An 18354-nucleotide genomic window follows, 5' to 3' on the forward strand; every position below is an offset into this window, starting at 1 on the left:
TAAAGTTAAACTATGGACCAGTTTTGTGAACCTGTATGCCTTAAATTGCGTCAGTCCCGTGCCTTTTTTAGTCTTGTTCTCAACTCTCCATGTCTGCCTTATAGACATAAATGCAATGTACCATTCGAGATATTATCCATATAAAGTGAATGTTTCCCATTTCGTGAATTTTTGTTCCTATATCGCTTAAAGTTGTATTTTATCTCGCCTGCATAGCAGAGTGAGACTATAGTCGCCGCAGCGACAGAGACGTCGTCAACATTGAAATCGTTATCAAGGTTAAAGTTTTTTTTGAAAATTCATCATAAAAAATGTTATGGGCCAAGTTCATGAAACTTGGATAGAGATGTTATAGAGTATCATTTATCATCTTGCATGAGTTCAGGTCACATGACCAAGGTCAAAGGTCATGTAGGATCAATGAACGTATCAACTTTAAAATCTTAACCAAGGTTAAGTTTTTTTAAATGTTCTCATAACTTTGAAAATAGAGAGTAAAAAGTGGATCTATTGCATGAAACTTGATCATATGGTTATCAAGTATCGAGATCAATTTTAATTTAGGGTATTCATCTTCGATGTTTTCAAAATCTCAACTCTTTAATCGCGTAACACAGGCGAGACTGCGAGAAGCGTTTCACTTGTTTCTCATATTCTATCTCGTCAACTCGCTTTATCTGCTCTTCCCCTATTTTTAATAATAAAAAAGTTAGGGTTAAGTATACATTTACGCTGATACAGATCTTTTTGGGGTGGGGGTCGAAGAAACAAGGCCAAAGGCTGAGACGCCTCGTCTTCTCGATGTCTAAACAAACCAGTGTCAAAATTTCATTAAAAATGAAGCGTATCACCCTGACATTCAATCAAGAGAGATGTTTCAATATTTGACGATTGTTTTTCCCTTCCTGAACAGATAATCTGATAACCATGACTCTGACCAGGTTTAACGATGGAGCAGAATTCCCCTACCCACTTCCGAGGGCTCGGACCTTTGCCTTCTCAGACCCTAACAGTGTCGATGGACAACTTCAAGTAGAAATACCCGCAGGTAAGCTTATAAATATGTTTCTTTATTTATCAATGATGGTAGCGATGGTTATCATAAAAGCAGTAGTAATGAAGGATAACAGTAATAATAATAATAATTAAATGATAATAACTATATTTATAATAACATTTATAATGAAATTGAATAGATATTTTTTGATATGTTTTATTGAAATGAATCAACATAATGACAATAATAATTATTTTTACATCAAATATTAGGGAAGACTACTTTGATCATATCCCATTGTTCAAAACTATTACCCAAACTAGCGATATTACATTAATTTCTTTTGTAATTCATGTTTTATTGATCCTTTTCATCAAAATATACATAAAAACATTCATGATATAATGGATCACATATTACATTACTACTACTACTACTACTACTACTACTACTACTACTACTACTACTACTACTACTACTACTACTACTGATGCTGATGCTACTACTCCTACTACTACTAATTCTACTACTACTACTACTACTACTACTACTACTACTACTACTACTACTTGTACTTCTACTTATTTTACTCTTACTACTGAAACTATGTACTACTAGCGGTGATAATGATGAGTCTGAGGATTATTATGGTAATAGTCATAACAAGAGCTGATGATGAAAAAATATTTTAAAAAATACTACCATTAAGTCTCATTTATGGCCATATACTTTGAGTTAGGATTAAATCAGAAATCAACAAAAACCTACAAGATTAACAAAAGCAAATATATAATAAGGTGTTTACGATTTTGCTTGTTTTGTTTCATTGTAATAAGTAGTAACTCTGTATTATATGAAATCCATTGTGATAAGTTGGATGGGATGAATGATGGCATTAACTAATAACAAAATAATGGAATAATGACACATTTGTTTTAATTTCAGACGGTCTGGACGTAGAGCCTGGATCACGGGTCAGCCTGAACATAAAAACTGTTGATATAAGCGACCCTCAAGATGTTCGCAATGTACCTGAGCTTGCTGCTTCTCCAGATCAAGGTAAAACATTATTATTCTTATTCTTACATGACGAAGCCAATCGGAGGAGGCAGACAACCTATTATAATTTAATTTTTAGTCTTAATGAAACGGCAATCCATCCCTCTTTTTCTAACAGCCTTGTTTCTCTTTATTATTTTCTGTTCTCCCTTTTAATCTTATGATTTGAAAACCATAGGGGATGATGGCCACATCTCAGTGTGACACCACTCATGAGAATTCCCTATACTCCAGGGCAAATGAGGTTCGAGTCCGGAGGCTGCCCGAGCGAGCAAGTAAATGTCGAGAGCAATCCATTAATCCATGGTGTAAAATGGCGCAGAACCCAGACTACTAAGTTTTCATTTGCTCTTTTTCATTCAATTTAAAGGTTCCGATGTCGCTCGATTAGAGGCCTATGCTCTTACAGAAATTGACCTTACCAATGAAAAAACCGGCGAGAAAGTTGATCTAACCGAATCAGCTACTATACGCATACCTCTGGCTGATCGTTTCTTGAATGAAGTGTCGGTTGGAGATACTGTCCCAGCGTGGTACTTCGATGAAGCTATCGGTAAGTTTTTTTATTATTATTATTTTCAAATAATAACAACAAGAAGTTGATTTTGATAAAAAGCTTTAAACCAATGAAGCGCATACTGAAAATTTATTCAAAACTGGATTTAAAAAAGAATTTGAAATATCTGGGTCCTGTCTTACAAATAGTTGCGATTGATCAGATCAGTTGCAACTATGGAAAGCCAGCAAAGTCAACATATAAAATGCATGTTTTTTCCCCAAAAATATATATATGAATGTATATCCATAAATTCATTGATTTCTTGACAATTTGATGTGTTCTCCTTTGTTTACAAATGACATTTCGCAAATTTCCTGTAGAAAAAACTATGACACTGATGGATTTCCATAGAGTTACGATTGATTGGATCAATCGTGACTCTTTTTAAGACGGGGCCCAGGATTCGATCTGTGGCCAGCCTATAATCTAGGCGGAGGCTGCAGTTATTGTCTTTGCTGTTATGCTGAATGCAAGAGATACGTCTGATCTGGCGAAGACTACGCATTTGTGGATTTGTGGATGGTTCGCATCCACAAATGCGTAGTCTTTGCCAGATCAGACGTATCTCTTGAGTTCAGCATAACAGCAAAGACAATAACTGCAGCCTCAGCCTAGGTTATAGGCTAATCTTGGGCAAGATACTTCTGCCATTGGGCAAGTCATATACATTGCTCTCTAGTACATCTACAAAATAAGGCAATGGAAGTCAACAGAATGTACAGGGACAAGGCAGGAATGGCAGCAATTGCCAACAGAGACATTTGAGATGCAAAATGAGAAAATGAAAGGAAGAAATGAAATACACTTAAATTTTTTGTTTAACTGAACAACTTTGTGACGTCTGAGATGGAATGGTCATCCCCTTTAGGTCTATGGGTAAATGATGGTCTTGGTACCATTGAAGACGATGGTGAAGGTGGTCTAATCTGGGTCTATCAAACGGAACACTTCTCCTGGTGGGCAGTAGGTGTCGTCTGGCCTGGTATGCAGCTCATTACCATCAAGACATGCTTTAGAGAGGATTGCTCCGTCATAGCACCAAACACCGCCATTCAGTAAGAGAAATTTCCGCTAAATATAAAAATAGTGATGAAAAGAATAATTATCATGATAAAAGTAGTAAATGTGATGATAATGGTAATGATGATGATGCAAATAATTTATAATAACAATAATGATAATTGTAATAATATCAAAGTATGCCTTATATCTAGTTACCTATTAAGAGGTGCAGATGGCAGATAAGAGCTCAGGATTTGGATTTTTGAAAATAGATAAGAACAAATAGACTATGATTCATTTTAATTACACGTGGTTAAAAAGATTATATAGTTTATTCATATCTAAAATAAAAAATATTGTCTCAGAAATTTTTAGCCTCTATATTGGCGTGGATTATTCACATTTTAACATAATTATCTTATCCTATCTATCCATTATTCCATCAGATTAGAGGGCGCTGACTATTACTATCAATCGAACCTGGTCACCAGAAATGATGGTACCGTCGTCACATTCGCCAAGACATATGCTGCTATCAACCTATACCTTGACTGCAGTAGCAGCAGTAGAGAGGCAGTGACCTTTGTCATTACACCCATGACAGAGGAAGTCACTTACAAGGTTCCAGGTAAAACTGGTTTTGGATGAAGGGGTGGGATATAGGAAGTTTGCTTTGTTCTTTGCTAGAAAGAACACAGTGTGTTCAAAGTGTGTTACCAGTGTGTTCACAATGTGTTCATAGTGTGTTCTCAGTGTGTAACTATCTACCAGTGTGTTCACAGAGTGTTCACAATGTGTTCACAGTGTATTTGCACTGTGTTCACAGTGTGTTACCGGTGTGTTCACAGTGTGTTACCGGTGTGTTAATAGTGGGTTACCAGTGTGTTTCCAGTGTGTTCACAGTATGTTTTCAGTGTGTTCACAGTATGTTTGCTGTGTGTTCACAGTGTGTTTGCAGTGTGTTCATATTATTCACAGAGTGTTCACAATGTGTTGGCAATGTGTTCACAGTGTGTTTGCAGTGTGTTCACCGAGTGTTCACAGTGTGTGTTAACAGTGTGAGCACAGTGTTTTCACGATGTATTACCAAAAGACTAAATGGGTATCAGGCCAAGTGTTGTGTAGACCAAATGGCCAATCAGTTAGACCAACTTGATAGTTGACCAAATGGGGTTATCAGGTGTGGTACTAGACTAGCTTCGGACTAGACCAACAGCTTATAAGACCAAGTGAATAAACCTTTGCACTAAACATGTCATACAATGCATTCATCCACCTCAGATACTGCCAACCATGACGGCTGCAACGACCCTGGTCAGGTAACTAATGGTGCTCGCCGTGACGACCAGGACTTCTCTGTCGGTGGTGAGGTCACCTACTTCTGCGACCCAGGCTACACCATTCACGGCAGCTCACGTCGCGTCTGTACACCGTGCGGAACATGGAGCGGGTTCCAACCGTACTGCGAGGAAGAAGGTTTCCTTTACTCATCATCATCGACATCATCATCGACATCATCATACGGTAGCATTACTAGCAGCAGCCCTGCAGAACTATACACAAGTGATCCAGAAGTGTCGGGAGATGGCCCACTGGGCATTTAATTCCTGTTTTATTGAGGGAATCTATGACAACATTTTCGGCTCAAAATATTTACTTCCAATAGAAACACTTAAAGCAGAAACCTTTAAAGTATCATCATTTTTTTTAAAGAAACATTGATAATAAAAGAAAAAACAAACCTATGGATACACATTAATACCGTATGTATTGAATTCCATAAGTGAAAGACAACGCTCTCAGTCTCTTTGACAAAAAGGTATACAAAGTTATGTATTGATTATTATCATTTGTTTGTAAATAGTGTTTTGGGGCAAAATATGTGTTTCATGTGCTGTCTTTCTTTTGTGTTGTTAATAATGTCTTTTAATGAAATGATACCCTTCATTTTGCAATTATGTATGTTACCATGACAATGATTCACTTGTCACTTTTTCGTGGACAGATTTAGCACACTTTATCTTTTATAAAGGATATAAGACTTTTTTAGTTCGAATGGGAAGAAGATATCTGCGAAGTATGTCAGTAAATTCCAAATGGTTTTGTGTATCTTTTTTCAATGATGATAGCCATTAACCTTGATCCACAGGATATTTCACATTAATTTTATGCAACTGCACGTTCAGTCTTATACATTGGCGGCGGAAGCCAGAAAATTTAGGGGGTGTCCACTTGAAATTTTGGGATGGACACAGGTAAAAAATTTGACAAGCGCCCCCCAAAAAGGTTTTGAACCTTTTATGAGTTGCTAACGAAAATTTTTTTGACAAGCAAAAAAAAAGAAAAAAAAAAAAAAAGGTCATCAACCTAAATTTTAGAGGGGGGAGGGGACAACACACGTTTCAGGGTGGGGGGTCCACGTGAATTTAGGGGGGACGCAGGAAAAAAAGTTGAGAAGGAAAAAAAAAAAAATAAAAAAATAAGGTTATCAAAACAAAATTTAGGGGGGGACACGTCCCCCCCCCCCCGCTTCGCCGCCTATGGTCTTATAAGCAGTTTGTATTTCATTGATATTAAATGTCTTGAACTACTCAATATTTTAGATCGATATACACTCTAAATTCAAAGGTTAACATAGATCCAGATTGGTTGTGAGTATAGACCATTCAAATTTTGGATTCATATAGGATTAACTTTTAAATCTCCAAAGATTTAAATTCATTTTATATGTACCCACAATGTTTAAATCTAAATTTATAATTAAATCGTAATCTAAAGGATTAACCTTTAAATCTCAAATACTTAAGATTCAAATCTGTTCGCTTTATATTCAAATTCACAAGGTTTAAATCTAAATGTAACATTCGACGGGTCACTATTCACAGCCGATCTAGATTTATTTCAATTTTTTGGAATTTATAGTGTATCGTGTCTACATGTATTCAAATGTTCCCCATCGTGACTTTTAGGATAATCAGTTTGTACGGAAATCTCATTATGCTGCTTAATATGCTTTCTGTAGATTACACAATGGTGAGGAAATTGAAAACTAAGCCAAGGTCAGTTAATTATTCTGCATCACCTTTTAAAACCTTCGGTAGCAATTTTATATTCAGTTATGTCTATAGGTTTTATATTAGAAGTATATTAAGTTAACCATAGGGGTATCCCCTGGCAAAGCCTTCTTGTTTCATGCTAATGCAATTTTAATAATTATTATCATTGTTTCTACGTTGGATATTGCAATGTTTCATCAGATAGATTGTCGTTTTGACTGCCAGCAATTTCACACAAATGAATTAAACTTCATGATTAGTTATTTTGTGTTTTTCAATAGTTTTGAAATGTTTATACGATATAATAAAATTAATTTTCTGGTTATGGTGCTAACAAATAAGATTCTAATAATTCACATTATTCTTATCCTCATTTGGTTCGCCTGTTGTAATTTCAAGCAGGCTTTCGGAATGGAAGTTAGTGAATTTTAGTAAGGTTTAGTAAAGTAAGTAAATGTGTACTTAATTTTGATAAAGGTGCTTTTTCGTGCATTGAGCAAGAGGGAAAGAGGGGGATGAGTGTGTGTGAGAGGGGGGGGGGTGGGTGGGGGCAGAGACACAAAGTTAGATCAGATGATATACTTTATTGACTCCACTAAACTTATATATACTTCTACAATGTTTCCTCCTCAATTATAATACTCTTATGTATATACTTTTGTTTTATTCTTATTTATTAGGTAAAACTTATCTATAAAAATCATTTTTTCAGAGGAGTGGTCAATCACATTCCGCGAGAAGACAACTTAATTCATATAAATATGTCATACTTCATCATTTGCAAAATGTGTGCTCAACTGACGATACTGTGCATTTTATGGGTGACTGACTGAGTCCAGCGGGTCGATCAAAATTGTGCCTTTTTTAATTGACGTCATATACCACAAATTTTAGAAGTGCATGAGGTTATTACTAAGTTAATTTGTTTTGGTTATTATTAATATCATTTAATATAGATAGAATGCTGATTTTATTTGTGTGTATAGCATGGCAGAAAGAAGTTTGTAGTTTGTGGATAAGATCGAGGAATTGCACAAAATGTGCTGTATCACCGAAGTTGAATAGAACAAAAAAAAGAAATGAAATAAAAAGTTGTTAACACTATAACTATTACTATGTAAATTCTAACAATCATTATAATGTAATAAAATGGATAGACCAAATCTTTCAAATAAATTGTGATATCCGTAGTGTTTGACTTTGCTGTTTAACTTACTGTTTAATGTTTAATAATAATAATAATTATTATTATTATTATTATCATTATTATTGTTATTATTATAATTTGTTCGGCATTTCAAACAACACTAAAAACCATAGAATGATGACATTACAAAGTATGACAGTCCTGGAGTTGCCTGGAAGAAAAATGAAATGTAAAATTACTGTAACCCGCAAGTCATTCCTTCCAACTCCAGATTAGCCAGCGAGGGATTTCATAAATTTATACATATACATATTTTCGTAAACATAAATTCATACAATACAATAATATATACATCTGTACATGTAAGGTTAAGAGAAGAAGGCGTATTCCCTAAAAGCAAAGGCTTGTGGCAGAATACGCCTTACGCATGTAGACATAAATCAAATACAATAAACAATACAAAGAAAAGACGAAGGGCTCGAAATGGGCAGAGAAAAGGAAGAGAAGGAAAGGGAACGAGAGAGGGAGACGTGAGCGGACGCGGCAAAAAATTATCATGTTAAATTAAAGTCAAAAGGAAACGAAATATGGATGATATTCTTACATATAGGATGACAAAAGTATAAAGATTTTGTATTTTTTTGTAATCCGGATTTTCGTTTCATATTTTGGGTCCAGTATAATGAATGTTGTGTTGAAAGATGCATTTCTATGTTTAGGAATGGATGTTTGATTATTTGAGAGGGTATGTTTGAAACATTTTTTTCCTTTTTAACCCTTCCACAGGGTTCCTTTATTGAAATCACTATAATACACATTTTCAAACAATACATAATTGAATGATTAACACAGTATATGACACACAGGTTGAATATGTACAATACAATATTCCATTGTCCTAATATTTGTATAAAAACGAAAAATCAAAATGCAAATGAAAGAAAGAAAAAATCCATACAAGATAAAGACCACCTTTTTATGAATTTCTTCTCTTTCAGATTTGTTTTATATATATACTTTTCCATACCATAATACGATTTTATTTCAGACAAAATATGGTCGAAAACTGGAAGACAGTGTTTGCACTTCGCTGCATTTTTTTTTTCTAACGATTATGAAAACACAATTAAGAGCTCCATTATTGTTTCCGTAAAAACCGAATAATTTATTCTGATTTAAAATGTTGATGTGCAAATTGTTACGAGAAAACCAGATTTCGAGTTGAGACCATATTTCGTTTGTGTGGGCACAAGAACAAAAAAATATGCATAATTAGTTTCTTCATTATTATTACAAAAATTACATAAGTTATCTGTAACTAATTTAAATCGTAACAAAGCATCTTTCATATGAATGATTTTATTCGCTATTTTGAACTGAAACCACCTCATGTTGACATCTGCGGTTGAATAAAAGGTTATTTGATAGTGAAACTTCCATATAGTGTTGTCAAAGTCAAACGTTTGTTTCCAGTTGATGAGACTTTTGCAATCTCTCAACTTGTACCTCAAAAAAATATTGTAAATGTGAGCACAACCTTTTTTTAACTTTTATTATCAAAAGCAGTTCTTCTGGAATAATAGGTTCCATAGCTTTTGGTATTACATGTTTATTGAAACTATATCTAATGGCGTTGCATAGGCCATAATATTATAGAAAATTTACGTGTACATTGTATTTGCGTTGAAAATCAAGATATGAAATAAATTTTCCATCTGTTCCTTATATATCTTTAACAAAACGCACCACATTAACACACCAAGACCTGAAAAATATCACATTATTATTTTTTGGATTATTCCAAAGGGCTTGACATGCAACGTCGTCAACAAGAAGGCGGGTAAGATCTGAAAAGGCCAACAATACCTGTGCCCAAAATGGGTTATTCATTGATATAGCAAGTGATTTACAACGCTCAGCCCTCATTAATAACCGAAAAGATGTATATGCTGTAGGCAAAAACGACTGAAACATATGAAAAGTAAAATTTTCAGAACAAGAAATAAACCTTCTTATCCATGAAATTTTTAATGATTTGGAATTAATAAAAATATCAGTCATCTTAACACCACCCTCACTATACGATTGACACATTTGTTTCCTACTTATTTTATCGGGGTTTGCCTTCCCATATAAAGTCGTAATAACATCGGTGAATATCCTTCATAATTTCTATTTTTGGTTCTGGAAAAGATAAAAGAAAGTAATTTAATTTCGGTATTAATATAGATTTAACAATGGTTACCCTCCCCAAAGGGAGTCAAAGTTTTATTTCTTAAAACTTTGAAACATGCCTATTAAAACGAATCACGATTTTTTGTGTGGAATTTGAGAACTTAAAGGTATTGTTTAACTTTGTGAGCAGCCGATTTAAAAAATTCTTAAACCAAGATGAAACATGTGTACAAGTGCATGTATTAGAACTAATAAACCCTGAAAACAACCATTATTGAGAATGAAAAGCTAAAACTACAAGGCAAACCCCGATTTTGTAAATAGGCGTCTTATAGACGCCTAAATAGTACACATAAGTGTATGGGATGAAATTCAGATGGTGTTTCCGGTCACTTTATATTTCAATTTTTGAAGCACTAAATATTTATTTTCGAACGCAATTTTTTCTGGGCTTCATTTTTTAAACATATCACAGACACAGGTGACAAGTGTGACCTTCTAGCTCAGACTTTTTAAAAGTCAAACCAATGTTAACCAATCACTTTAAACACATGTAGAGGAAATTACATTTGTGAACATACTGGTTCAGGAATAATTGTATTCTTATTGAACACCTTGCACATATTCATGAGTTTTACCTGTCAGATGATCCTCAATCAAGCCCATCAATATGAATCCATGTAACTGAATGGTACAATCCCGCTGATCTGTTAACCATTACATGTATATCAGTGGCAATCCCTCATCGAGAAAATGAATAAATCACTGCGATGACTTTCGCAAAAGAACGCCACCACATTTTCAGTTTGTACATTCTTCCTGTCACTCGATTGCAATTGCCCGGTCGGTCAATATACTTAGTGAAAGTAACATCTCGGTTTTTATAATATTTATTTTGTCAATGCTACAAGAAAACCAAAAGACATGGTGTGCTTTAAATGTCTTAGATTATGTCTCACAAATACAGTACACCAATCACAGATATATTGCGATAGCGAAGAAGAGGGGGACAAAGATTATGGTGTGAATCTTTAAGTGATTATCATATCGTCTTTCCATCTCAAATACATTCACCACTTTCTTTTTATATTGTCATTTACCTCATAGCACTAGCGTACCTACGGGGGGGGTCTGCCCCTCCTAACGAGCCACAACCCATGCAAAGGACGCATCCCTCCCCCTGACGAGCTTGAAGACCTTTTTTTTCTTGTAATTTTTTTTCTTGTACGAAATCCTTTAATTTTTATTGAAGACCTTTTTTTTTGCTTGTCATTTTTTTTGGCGGACGGTTTTGCCCCCCCCCCCTGTTGAAAATCCTAGGTACGCCACTGCCTCATGGTATATCAAAAAGACGACGTACTAATGTAGGTCTGTTTTCTTCTTCTCCATTAATGTGGAATGCCATCAACTATCAACATATATAAATACATTCTTCATTAAAAAATATTCTAATTTGAACATGTTGAATGTCTTTGTTTTGCCTCTGTGTAGGGAATTCATGAAGCAGATTCTTATGAAATTTAAAGCCAGTGGGATGAAGTACCCCATCCATATTTTTCCAAAAGAAATATTCCAAAAGAATGAAATGTAACAAAATAAATGATAGAGGAATGATAATAACATCATAGTTCATCACTCGACACAGACATGACTGTGACATCCGGGTTATCCATAGACTTGACCTTTGACCTAATGTGGTCTTAAAAGCGGTCGACATCATAAGAAATAACCTCACTATTCAACATACCAATTATATCTTAATAATTCAATAAGTCACGAGATTCTCGTCAAACAGATGTATGATATTCCGCTCAGGTAAAGGAACAAAGTTATCATTATTTTCTGTTTGTAATGATGCAACGGCAGCACTTTTGTGGTTAATGTCGTCTACCTGAAAATAGCTGACGTAAATTTATATTATTTGATATCATTGCTCTTTAATACTAGAAATGATGTCCTCATTTTGTTCTGAGACAAACGCTAAGCATGTTTATTTTTTTGCAAACAGAATGGCACATTTATCCCAACATAAATTGTACAAATTATTCTCATACAACGAAGCAATTAAAAAAGAAAAAAAATAACAAAGAGTAAATACTCACGAACATCTATCATATTGTACACACCAAATTAACAACTTGCTGGCTCACTTTACCCATGGAATGTTAGTAGTTAGTATGTATTATGAAGTTGGTGGTCATGATGATGATGATGTTGTTGATGGTGAAAATCATGAAGACAATGCTGATGTTAACGTTGACTTTGCAAGTATAAAATTACAAATTTACAAATAAAATATCTTTTAAGAATAATAAGGTGCATAGCAGGGAAATTGAAGATGAAGTAACACAACAACAATAACAAACAGCATTTGATGGGGGTAATAAGAGGTGAAAATCATTATCCGTATACTTTGTTTTTTCTTTTTTTAAAGAAACCATTTGCTGTCATGACAAGAAAAAAAACAACAAACAAAAAATGATCAGATATATTTCGAAATATCATCTGGGAAATCGTTCAGGAGATTGAACCGACTCAAAAAGGATTTCAAAAATATGTTGTTTCATACTGAATTGCTGACATATTTTGACTTTTCGCATGGTTCAATTCTTGTCCTACTAACGACAGGAAAGGAAGGAATGATGATCATAGAAGGGGGGGGGGGGGGTGGTAGAAAGAGAAAATAGGAGAATAGGTAACTAGGTGGGATAAATGGTTCTTAATGTTCCATATACACCAAACCTGACCCCCCCCCCATGTCAGTATGCACGGTTAATGTACCTTAAACCTTTTTATATTTTTCATCATGATTGTGATTTTCCCTTTTACTTTTGTCATATTTTTCAAATGTGTTGTGATTGAAAAAAAAGTTGAATTTAACACCGAATATTCATTCAAGTGAATGGATAAAACTTGAGTAAAATGAAATATTTACTGTTAGAAATAGCCATTCAATCTGTGGATTATCATGTAAAAGAAAACCTGAGAACACACCAGGTTTAGCTAGGATCCCTTTTCCTTTTGTTTCTAGTCAACCACTACATCACTAGCCTATAATCTAGGCGAAGGCTGCAGTTATTATATTTGCTGTTAAACTGAACGCAAGCGATACGTCTGATCTGGCAAAGACTACACATTGTGGATGCGAGATCAGCCGTATCTCTTGCAAAGACAATAACTGCAGCATCAGCCCTGATTATAGGCTACTACATCACTGGATTTTGATTGATCCGACACAACGTACTATGTTCCTTATTTCCAATAGAATTTTGCTGAGATTCCACTGGCTGGATCTTAATACTTACTTTTTTAAAAAAAAAAATGAGAACTTGATTTTGAACAGCTGCGAACAGTGTTTCATGCAATCATCGGATGGTTATAGGTGAGAGTGATAATTGGCTGAAATAATACCCTTGATATGATAATGGAAATATTTGAAACTCATTGAGGCTTTCATGTGGGGAAAAAACCTAGGAAAGCAAAGCATGTGAAACAGGTTTCAGGTTTAGTCTAAAAATGAATAATACAAAGTTGTGGTTGGACAGTGTAGCCTATAGCGCAATGTATTTCATCACCAGACTATGGAACAAGACAAAAATAGAATCCTCGAAAATCATGAATAAAAAAAATATATTATTTTGTAATGCCCTCATTTCTGCGTTTAGTGCTTATATTACATGATGCATTATTGGTATTGACCTGAATTTTCATGAACTCCTTGAAAAAATACCAGCAGCTAAGAAGGTCTATGCGAATCTGAACTACTTACGCTTGAGCGTAAGTAGACTTGGATTTGGAGAAAAATAACATTGTGGTTGCACCAACCCCTCAGCTATTTACTTTTTTTCATTCTCCATGCACGACTTGCAATTATTGAGGACTATTGTAAACTCTCTGACCGTAAGGTACAGATACAGTAACAAAGTTCCTTGATAGATACATGAAAACTAATTTTGAGATGCAGGGCTGTATGTGGGGGAGGTGGGGGGGGGGGACTTGAGGGGATTAAGGCAAGAAAGGAAGAAGGATGAATGAAATAAGAAGAAGAATTAGACAAGTCATGATGGGGGTGATCCATGCACCTCCCTCCCTTGAATTTCCCATCGATCATTACATGTTGATTAAATATCGGTGTTAATTCAACATCAGCTCGGTATTTATTTTTGAACACACCGGAGAGGTGTTGAGCACTTCTTCGGGTTAACAACTTAAGGCTAACACCGGGTAAGCATTAAGACAACACTAATCAGTGTTAAGCCAATATCGTTTTGTTTCTTAACGTTTTTTAACACTTCCCTGGTGTTTTCCGATATTGATACCTGGCAGGTGCTAAATCAACACCGGTGTTTTTGCAGTGTATAACTTATGGACTCTTTGGATATAGGAATGTGAAAGCACCTCGTGACTTCAGCGGCAGGTTTTTCATTGACCCCCCCCCCCTTAGCCAACTGCACATCCATGGCCATCATGGCCATGACAACATGCCATCGAATCGTGATCATATTTGACACCCCAAAGACGAATAGCCTCTGAAAATAATATTTTCTTCCTCGTTCCTTTTCAATTCCTCCTTTCTCCCCATCATTTTTTTGGAATAAAAACGACCTTTACGATTGACCTGCATCTACTAAATCCCTCTTCAGGTCTTTTTCAATAACGCCAAAAATCCCTTTCCTTTTCCACCTCGGTCATCTAAACATGACTACTGGCAATTCTTTAAAAAGAGGAAAATCGCACGAAATCACAGTGCCCCATTGAAGACTTTCGTGGCTACAAAATGGTCACTTTTTGTTACCTACCCGTTAAATGGGGATTACTTTAAAAAACGACAGATTTTCGTAGCCCAATCCGAGCCGGATGATTGATTTAATTCCTGATTGATAGATGACCGTGGTCCAAATTCTATTAAACTATTTCTCTGTTCCTATTTTGGTTTCTATTTTCCAACTCCCTCTACACCAAATCCATTTTCTTCTGACGTGAAATCCAATAACAAGTCTGAATTGACCAAAACTATTTTCTTTATTTTGTTTGTGTCACTTTTATAGAGAAATCTATTTAAATATTAATAAGAAATAATGTAGATCAGTGGTCAATGGGTAACATTATCCTTTTTTTTGTTTCAGCTAGATTTTTCGTCCTTGTCGGTTGAAAAATATGATTTTTTTTTCATGATAAGCTGTTAAACGGGTACAGTACTGAACGGGGAACTAGTTTTGTCTTACCTTTGTTTTATAAAAAAAATTCTTATACAGGAAAATGAAAAAGAGATTGATCAAAATATGTTTTTGATAAATCTTGGGAAACTAAACAAAAATCAATTTATCGGACGAATATATTCACATTCATGAAATTCTGTTTTCCCCTCCAAATTGGCTAAAATAATTTTTGACGTATAGTGACGGACAACTTTTCAATATCCGACAGCACTTTAACTTATCTCTCGATGAAATATGAATTCTTATTTTTCTTGTTAATGTGTCAACAGATGGTGTTGTATAAATTGCCTGAAAGTTCATAGCCACATAGAGCATGCAAAAAGCTACTGCTAAAGTAAAAAATATGATGAATACATGTACATGTACGTGACATGGTTACCTATAGCTACGATATTATTTCAACGGCACTGTTATAATGGTGGTGCCCGTACCCTTTTTGGTCAGTAATTAAAAATAAACGTATACAGGAAATAATTGGGATGAACATATTGTATCCTTATGCATAATGACTCAATCCTATATTTTTCCCTATATATTGTATCTTTATGCATAATGACTCAATCTTATTTTTTTTATTCCGTATGAAGACAATTTCATTTAATTATTTTATTTGGAGGGAATGATAACTGTTACTCTATTTGAAATAACGTGAAAATGAGTCTGTAAGAGTGATCAAGGAGCCTAAATGTACCATTTTCATGTTGTATTTCTTATGGAAATTACAATTGAATACAACGATTGGATAAGTTTGTGTGTGGGGAGGGGTGTGTTCGCAGGGGTGTGGGTGTGTACAAAAATGTGTAGAGAGGTCTAGTTAATCATATGAAACGTCCATTTCGAGTTTACTGCGTAATTAAATTATATCCCATTGATTGGTCTAGAAAGAATATTTACCGACTTTCAGCATTTCCGCACCCGACAAAAGTACAACAGCCTAGTTCGAGCTGAACTCTTTGTCTTATATCATATTTCCACTTCCGAGATGCATACTCGAAAGTTATATGGGATTTGACAAAAAAAAATCAGACCACCGTCGGCACCATTCTTATGTGTTGATTAAAATATCACACTGGTTAACAAAAGATATTTCATGTGACGAAGCGATTTGTATTTAGTTTCAAAGCTCTCATTTATGCTAAAGGTTTGTGCGATCTAAAGTCACTCGGTTCCATCCGTCCCTGAAGGAGTCTAAAAAACGATTACACTTCGTAATTCCGAAGGTTCTTTATACCGAAGGTTCGTAATTCCGAAACACGTAAATTGACTATACGTCAGTGTTCGTTAATCCGAACATTTGTGGCGTTATTCCGAAGGATCGTTATTCCGAAGGTTCGATAATCCGAAAACGAAATAAGGTTCGATGTTCCGAAGGTTTGTTAATCCGAAAACGAAATAAGGTTCGTTGATCCGAAGGTTCGTTAGTCCGTTAATCATTTCTTTTTCGGACTTACGAACCTTCGGCACTACGAACCTTCGGAATAACGAACCTTCGGAATATCCGAACCTTCGGAATAACGAAGCTTCGGAATTACGAATGTATGCGAAAAAAGCACATAAAAAGTAAGAAACGTAATGGGGAGACTAAGTCAAAAGACGAAGGGGTAGAGGGAAGAGAGAGAGAGAGAGAAAAAACAACAACAACAACATTGATTTGTTATCAGTCGTAGAAACAATATGCAAATGTGGGATGGGGGTAATGTGTTGAATCGATACCAGTAAATTAAATTAATTAATGTATGAAGTTAAAAAAAAGTTTTGCCTTTTGCGTTCATATGCAATTTCTGGAATATAACGTATGCCCCTGAAAAATTAGGGGTTTGAACTATAACTGACCTCCCTACTAGCGGAAGGGCAGAGAAAATTAGAGTTTGACGGTTTGGGAAGTTTGAAGCTAAAATCATTTTTCTTCAGGGGCTGATTAAAAGGGGACTTACTGCTTGAAGTTGCAAATTACTTTTGCCCATTTTTTAGACAATCACATGGAAAGCGGACTGTCGTAAACTCATAAACATGTAAAGATCCATTTACATAAAAATTAGTTTTAGAATTGAAAACAGATTAAACTTTTTTTTTTTTAGGACAATAAAGAGTTTGAATACTTATCACTTCTTCATTTTTTTTCTCAAATTGATCCCCCAAATCAAAATTTATAACTACCGCGGCATTCTATTTCAGAGTCTACGTGCTTGAAATTGATGAAGATGGAAAACAGCATGTTTGAGCTTTCTATTGCGTGCGTTTGAAGAGATTATTTCATTATCGACATCGATTTATATAAAAAAAAAAAACTCTCATGTGCTCTCACGGGTTGTAGATTATTTAGTCAAAAAACAAATGGATAAGCAAATTCGACCGAATCCGACTCCAGACTGAGCGCAAGAGCTACACAGACGTTTTCTGGAACGTTGAGAATCTATTGAAAAGGCCGTGAAATCACAGTCAATGAAGAGATAAGAGATTATTGTCGAAAACTAGTGAACCCGTCCGGGACAGCAGATCATCCTGAGATTCGGATCTGACTAAAAATGTCAAATATGTAATTTTTCCAGAGTCCAGGACGACACTGCTGTTTTGATTCACTGATTTTGGACAAAGACTCTTTTGTCATGAATGGCTTTTGACAATAGATCCTCTACGTTCCAGAAAGCGTCTGCGTGGTGGCAAAAATTCCTAATGAAATATCGAGTTCCTTGGAACTGCTTCCGAAGTGGTATCGGTTCCGTTGTTGTGACTGTCGTGAACTGGTGAATACAGCAATCAAAATTGTATAACATTGAAACAAAATTCCAAGTATATTCAATTCCTTTTCAAGGCCAATTATGGCCATGCACTTTGCGACCCCATCGTGTGACATCGCTGGTCAGATCAAGGGAATGCTTGGAATTACTTTCTGATAATCATTATGAAAGATCCCTCCTACGTGTGAATTGTGTCTTCCTGTCTAATCTGACCAACTTGTCGATGCCATTAAGAGATTACTCCAGACATTCAATACATTTACTCCCTCCTGACCCCTAGGGTCACCGCAGAGGGCGTCTATCATGTTGGAATTGATTTGCAGGACAAACATTAAGATACCATGGAATGAGCATGAGTGCTTAATCTGTATGCGGACCAAAAATAACAGCATCCTTCCGAGT

General features: G+C 35.2%; 1 protein-coding gene across 1 annotated transcript in view; it reads left to right on the plus strand.

Moving 5' to 3' along the window:
- The window catches only part of LOC121414266, a 53576-nt gene extending 47637 nt beyond the window's left edge, over positions 1-5939 (plus strand). The window contains exons 9-14 of the mRNA XM_041607385.1: positions 914-1048; positions 1943-2056; positions 2427-2609; positions 3484-3670; positions 4064-4245; positions 4899-5939. Coding sequence (XP_041463319.1) covers positions 914-1048; positions 1943-2056; positions 2427-2609; positions 3484-3670; positions 4064-4245; positions 4899-5221 — 1124 coding nt within the window. The 3' untranslated portion in view covers positions 5222-5939. The remainder of the gene's footprint in view (positions 1-913; positions 1049-1942; positions 2057-2426; positions 2610-3483; positions 3671-4063; positions 4246-4898) is intronic.
- Positions 5940-18354: the final 12415 nt, after the last annotated feature.

Source organism: Lytechinus variegatus, chromosome 1, assembly GCF_018143015.1.
Source record: "Lytechinus variegatus isolate NC3 chromosome 1, Lvar_3.0, whole genome shotgun sequence".
Taxonomy (NCBI): domain Eukaryota; kingdom Metazoa; phylum Echinodermata; class Echinoidea; order Temnopleuroida; family Toxopneustidae; genus Lytechinus; species Lytechinus variegatus.